The following is a 7,500-nucleotide window of genomic DNA, read 5'->3' as shown; positions in this document are numbered from 1 at the left end:
ACCAGTGTAGATGTGGAAGCAAAGATCATTATAAAAAATCAACTCTGGCCCAATGGCCATACATACATATTAGCTTCTGTGTTTAGATAAAAGGATGAAAGATATACTAAGTTACCCTGGGGTATAACTTGAATGGCTTAAAGAGAAGAAATGTTATGATAAATCACTATTTTTATATGGAATAATTAAGATATAAGATTCCTATTGTCCAAAGGCATTATACAATATTTCATCTTTTTTATGCTACAATATAGGAAATCAAATTGTATAACTTACTTACTTTAGATACTATCTGTTGGGAAGGATTACTTTTTTCTCTCAAAAACTGAAAGATAAAAAAGAAAAAACTAAATGCAGCTTTTCATATTTCAGATAGAAGCTCTGGTTGGAAAATATGGGATTGTTGTGATAACTCGAGAAGGCAGCAATCCCTACAAGTTTATATACGAGTCTGATGTGCTTACTAGGCATCAGGTAGGTACCAGTTTCAATGTAGTATCAGCCTAAGTTGGTTGCACATACACTTCATTGCATTTGTTCAGTCTTAATGACTGTGATATTTTGAAGCTATTTTAAAGGTCCAAAATAGTCTCTTTGGGGAAAAAAAAAATTAAGCATAATGCTGAGAATCTAGAGAAACTTATTAAAAAGAGTTCTTTTCAAAAAGATAATAGATTTTACAACATTTTTTGTATTTATTTTGTATTTAATGTTAGATGGTTCTAGAAATAAGAGTTAGTATAAGTGCTGTTTTCCCTCTTTCCGTACAGAAAAATATCCACATTGTAACTGAATGGATCACCAATGAAGTGAGCTCTACAAAGGTTCGCCGAGCCCTGAGACGTGGTGAAAGTGTCAAGTATCTAGTGCAAGACAGTGTCATAGACTATATCTACAAGAATGCCTTGTACAACACACACAACAAGTGAGTGTTGGCGCACATAGGATCACATTATTTTAATTATTTAAATGCACTTTCCATGTTGCTTATTTTACTTTCAATGTTGCTTTTTTATCATTCTCTGCACTCCAGCCTAGTCAGTTCTTAGGCATCTGTCCCACTGTTGCAGGACTGTGTTCAGCTACATGTAAGCAAAAGAAAGATATTGTTGCAATGTTTATAGTTGGATTAGACTTGGTTAGAGGACTTACTAGGCAATTAAAATTTGCAAATTAATTGAAGCTGTATATTTAACATTGTGACAATATTTTCTTTATCCCTATGAATTAGCTTTAAGAAGCCTTTTGCAGTATAGAGGGTGAATACTTTCAGTAATGGTATTGTGTGAAAAGGTTAGGGTGAGTGAGAGAAGTAATGCCTGTTGTACATTTGTGTGACTATAAGCATGTGTGAGTGAGTAAGAGAATATCTTTGTATTTGTATGTATATGTGTGTATGTATGCATGCGTGTCTATGCGTCCCTGTGTGCACAAGAGTGTTTGGGTGTGTTTTATAGATTTGTGTGTTCTATGTATAGTGTAATGTTTGTGAATCACTGTGCACATACATTTTTCCAAACGGGCACTTGCAAACAAATAAATAAATATATATGTAAGTCAAGGTACAAATATACATTTGCACATTGAATTACATTGATACACTCTATATAAATCCAGTATTTAAGTTTTTAGTTGTGAATAATTTTATGTTAAACTTTAAAAAGTAGAATTGTTATTAGGCCAGATTGGACATACAGGGGATATTAACAGTTCTTATTTGGTCAGCATAATAATAGACCCTTCTAGTTGTGTACATTGAGGTAACGACAAGCCCAGTAAAGTACTTAAACATTGAATTTTGTGGATTAATCCTTCTCTTCAAACAGTTAGGCATGTCTTATACTAGAAAATACTACACAGGCAAAGAGAGTGAGTGTGTAGGTGTGTGAGTGCAAGTGAACAAGTGAGTGTGTGAGTGTGAGTTAGTGTGTGAGTCTGTGAATGCAAGTGAGTGTGAGTGGAGTGTGTGTGTGAGTGCGAGTGTGTGTGTGTGAGTGCGAGTGTGTGTGTGAGTGCGAGTGAGTGTGTGAACGAATGTGTGTGAGTGAGAGTTTGTGTGCGTGTGTGAGTGCGAGTGTAAGAGGGAACGTCAATTTTTGTATGTATAAAAGCATATAGACTCAACTCTTCCTCCTATATACATGTGTATGTATTTGATGACTTCTACAGAGGTGTAGCAAAAACAGACTTCTGCAGAGAATGTGTATCAACAACAATTCTAGTATAATTTATCATAAAAAAAAGCTGACATCTTGCTCATAGTAATGCTCAAGGCAGGGAAGGTTCCATGATTTGCCTTATGGTTCATGGATGTTCACAGTAAATGATAACTATCCTTACCTCTAGTGCAGTTCTGGAAACCATTTTAGTAATAGACAAAAATGCTTTCAGTATTTAACCTTTAGTTTTTCTTACCTTGAATCAAGGAAACATATTTTTTTATGTACATAAGCTGAATACTGTTTTATTTATGTAAAACACTTTTTTTCTATGGTAATAAAATTTAGGCTTCTTAAAGTTTTAGTTATTTACCTTCAGTTGTTTTGTTTTGGAATAAAAAAAAAAGTTTTTGTTTATTTTCTATTTATTTGGTATGTGTATGGCTTTGTCTTTTATGTTTACATAAACATCATACATTTTTAAACACATCCTCTACATCTACATGCCTAGTTTCATTTCTGCATCTTGGTACTGATTAATGATATAATTCCTCTATTTAAATTGAGATACACAACAAACCATATATCACTGCATGATTATAAACTCGAAAATTAACAAGGTATATATAGTAGATGACGAAAACGTTTCACTTCAAAAATTAATTTATACCACAGCATTTTGCTAAAATCACACCAAAAATGCAACCACCTCCCCAAATCAAGAATAAATACCTATTGAGAGAGCATGTATTAAAACCTTGGGATTATTAGTGTATATATTACCCTACAATTCCAGTTTTGTGAAATCTCAAGGAGATGCCAAGCCATTGGGAACTAAGGATCTGATTAAACAGTTTGATTTCAAAGATATTAGTCAGCTTTATAATGATGTCAAAGATGTGTGCTTTCATATTTAGATGTTAAACCATACTGACACAAAATTGCTTTTCCAGTTTAAGATAAATTTGATTATAGATTTGTTTCCAAATTGAGGAAATCAATATTTTTCCAATTTCATTTGAAGCATGGCATCATCTTTTTACCACCCTGGAATTAAGGCATACAAATAAGTATATTCTCTGTGGTTGCAATGTAATGTATTTGTACCTTATTTTTTTCTTCTTGCACATACCTTTATTTTGGCATTTACCATGTATGAAAGTTGTGTCCCTGTATTAAGAAAGAGAGATCTTATTATTATGAGATATGTCGTTTTTTTGTACACTTACATGAAAAGACCATTCTATCAGCAGAAGCAAAAAGATTTAAGATTTTCTTCTCACTTTCTTAACCAATAATACACCTTGAATTCCTGTTTACTGATCTGTACTTTTAAGAAAAAACAAGAAGAAAACTTATCTCGACCTACAGAAGTGTGCAAAGTATCATTCACATTAATGAAATTAAAAGACAAGTACCGATATACTGGCACTTGCCACTCAGACCTGGCTGCTAAGGGGTTATCATCATCTGGTATTTTCATCACCGTGATTTTCGTACACATTACCATTACAGTCCATTTCAAATTCTTCTAGAGTGTCATCTGTTTCTTTACTGCCACTTTCCCTGAGCATATTCCTCATTTTGCTTAACATTAGCACTGTGTTCCCCTCACAGGGAGAACAGAAGGTCCTGGGACATGGTGTATCCATAACTACTTTCTGGCTACTGAGACACCAATTGGCTGACAAAGGCTTTTTTTTTTTTTTTTTTTTTGCATCTTACAATATTGAGAGTGGCCAATGGAAAAAAAAAATCTGGTTTACAGACTAAATTGATAGCAAGGGAAAAGATACTAAGTTGACAGTATGTGATAAATATGGCCTAAGGGTTAATTGTGCATTGGCTATTGACTTCCTAGCATACCTGAAGATTATATAATTATCATCTGTATCTGGATGACGGTCAGGCTTATGGTAGCATGTGTGAGATCTCACACTAGTGATAGGGACACAGACTCATGACGTAATAAGGTGTTACCTATCAATATGTGATTGTTTGCCATGACATGATATCACATCACTGCCAATGGATTAAACATTAAAAGTCTTGCAAAAGTAAAAAATTGTCATCATCACTACATGGAAAGTCACCATGTCCAATAGTAAAACAATTACTGCCCCTTTTCTGTTTTTCTTTTATTTACTCATGAAATTAATTTTTTTTTTGTAATGAGTGTGATCATGGAATACAGAAATATAATATCTTCTTGCTGTGAAGGAGCATTGTAATATGGCTGTTTAGAATGTCAACCAAGAATATCTAATTTGGTTTATTGCCCATTGTTTATGAGTGCACTGATGACATGCACTGATGTAGTGTTGCTTGTGAAGAATTGCTTGTTGCCTGAGGCATCTCCAGGATTAGGCCACTTATAGCTTTTAAAATTTTGGGATGTTTAATTGTAGGACTTGCGCTATAATTCTTGAGATACCTAAAGGTCTCTTCTTAGTACTAGCCTAGATGTAATTTCCACTCCAGATTAAAATAAATTCTGAAAAATATGTTCATATTCCAGTAGAGATAAAGTTGGAAGTTCATTAAACATTAAAAAAAATGTTACTAGAATGTTACGCATTATTCATCTGAATTTAATAGGAACTGAACACAAAACAGTGATTTTTCTCAGTACTTTTTAACTGAGAACAGAGCACCAAGGTCACCTTAATTTTAATCTTAATTATACAAACTGTTACATAATGTGACCATCACAAAGTATGTGAATTGTTACTTTGAATATTCTCATTGTATTATGAATGTTAGATCCCTTAACAAATACATTATTGCTAATGTTTTTGTAAATGCATGCATATTTATGAAATGTTTAGAGAATGACCAACATGAGGGATGAGCAGTGTTTTGTCGATTCAGAAACAGAACTTTATCGGAAAGAGGATTTAACAAAAATTAAAGAATCAATGTGTACGACATTTGTGAATTGATAAAATAGTGTATGGCACCTGTGCATTTTGTAATTATTATTTCATAAGCATTTTTGATAAATAAAGCAAACTAGTTGGTTAACACCAGTAAATAATGGAAATTATTAACTATCCAAATTCTCAATGGCAGCTTTAGTATGATATTGAGAGAAAAAGCAGTAAACAAACACACAAATCTTAAAAAAAAAACAAGACAGGCTACAGTGGGTGAATGGACGAGAGAAGCTCGAAGATTCAACAGCAATGCAGAAAGAGTTCAAGGTCTTGGCAATACTTTGTTTACTCTCTTTTGTTTATTTTTTCTCCTAGGTCAAGCACCCACGGTTTTGGAAATATTAAGAAAACGAAGCAGTTTTGAAAGCAAACTTAGAGTAAATGTATGAATTATCTAAAAAACAAAAGCAAAAAACAAAAAAACAAAAACGAAAAAAACAGGACACTAAAGGAATTGCTGTAATTATCAATCATAATTTTTTTTTCTTCTTTTATCTAATACCTATGAAAACAAGAGCATTTTTTATTTGACATTTACATATGTAGGATAAATGATCTACATTATGAGAATTTGTAAAAATTGTTTTTGTTCAGGGAATGAAATGCGACACTAGTAACTGAAAGGGAAATAGTCATGCACACTACACACGACCACAGTAATCTGCTAATGTTTAAAGTAAAATAACAGATATAGTTCAGAATAATAAAAAAGAAGTGAAAGGTCAGTGTGATGATATATTCAATAATGTGTTCCCATATTGTATCTAATAAAAATGGAGAAAATTAAATATCTGAGATATATATTTATATTTTTTCTTACTTACTGTTCATATAAAAAGCAGACTTGCCATATTCAAGACACATTTATCATTAAGGCAAATTATAAGAAATCTAAATTCAAGCCTTATACAGATTGAACTGAAAGTCAAAGTTTTTTAGTTTAGATTATTAAAGCATATTTTATTTTTTTATAGGAAAAAGAATATTTATATATATATATATATATATATATATATATATAATTATATATATATATATATATATATATATATATATATATATATATATATATATATATAATATATATAATATATATATACATCATCAGTACATAAACACACACACACACACACACACACACACACACACCACACACCACACCACACACACACACAAACACACTACTACCACAACACAATATACACACACAATATATATATATAGTATTTCCATCTATATATATATCTGTATATCATCTATCTATCTGTCTATCTATCTATATATATATATGTATATGTATAAATAGAGGGATAGATATACAGATATATATACATATATACATATATATTTTTATATATATATATATATATATATATATATATATATATATATATATATTTATCTATATAGATGGATAAATATATATGTATATAGATATATCTGTATATACACATACACACACACACACGCACACATACAGGCATGTGCACTTATGCGCGTGCATGTGTGTGTGTGTGTGTGTGTGTATGTGCATGTGTGTGTGTTCTTACCTAGTTGTTTCAGTATGGGGGAAAAGCTAATCTCACATGGTCCTGTCTGCTATATTTAAATTACTGTATAAATTGATGCACATTTTTGGCACATACACTGTTATTTGGAAGATTGTTCAGTGTTTCAAGAGTTCAGTTTGAACTTTTTGAGATCTTTCTCTCCCCTTTTTTACCTCCAACTTTTTACTGTCCTCCTGTCCTTCACGTTCAAAATTATATCATCTAAATTCACTCTTCCCGTAACATCATGATCATGTCACCCCTTTACCTTCTTTCTTCCTAAGTAGTAGGTTCTATTTTCTGCCTTCATAGGTCATATCTCTTAGTTGTTGCCCATATTATGGCTGCTCTTTGAACTCTTTCCAGTTAGTCTATATCTTTTTTTAAGTGTGGATTCTATACCACTGCACCATAGACTAGGTCTTACAATGGCTGTAGTGATAGTCTGTGCATTTCTACTAACCATGAACTAATACCTAATCCACATACACAATTGCCCTCTTCATGTTGGCAATCAGCCCAAGCATTTCATGTCTTTTAATTTATGTAATTATTTGGGCTTAGGTTCCTGTTTATGATTATTCCAAGTCTTTTTCCGTATCTTCTGGGTTTGATACTGAGTCTTCTAATTTGTATTGGTATAGTGGGCAATTTTTACTTTCTCTGAATCAGCCTACATATCATTTATTGGTGCTAAATTCCATTTTCTAAGTACAGCTCCACATGAAAAAGTTCTTGATGTCATATTGGAGGCATTGACAAGAGACGTCATCTGTTATCCTTTTTCTGTAATTTTGTGTCATCTGCAAACATATTCAGATAACTTACCTGGGCTTATGTCTGACCCTAAATCAT

General features: G+C 32.1%; 1 protein-coding gene across 4 annotated transcripts in view; it reads left to right on the top strand.

Annotated features, from left to right (window-relative positions):
* LOC119578790 (nicotinamide/nicotinic acid mononucleotide adenylyltransferase 1-like) overlaps positions 1-7,500 on the top strand; it is a 66,382-nt gene that overhangs the window by 22,669 nt on the left and 36,213 nt on the right. For 3 of the 4 annotated variants that reach the window (XM_037926415.1, XM_037926412.1, XM_037926413.1), the window contains 2 exons: positions 373-474; positions 771-925. In XM_037926415.1, the coding sequence (XP_037782343.1) occupies positions 373-474; positions 771-925 (257 nt within the window). Of the gene's footprint in view, positions 1-372; positions 475-770; positions 926-5,011; positions 5,014-7,500 lie in introns of all 4 variants that reach the window. The other variant, XM_037926416.1, reaches the window with a different exon arrangement.

This window comes from Penaeus monodon, chromosome 11 (genome assembly GCF_015228065.2).
Source record: "Penaeus monodon isolate SGIC_2016 chromosome 11, NSTDA_Pmon_1, whole genome shotgun sequence".
NCBI classification, from domain to species: domain Eukaryota; kingdom Metazoa; phylum Arthropoda; class Malacostraca; order Decapoda; family Penaeidae; genus Penaeus; species Penaeus monodon.
Note: the sequence above shows the minus strand (reverse complement) of the source record. Positions and strands in the feature narration are given on the sequence as shown.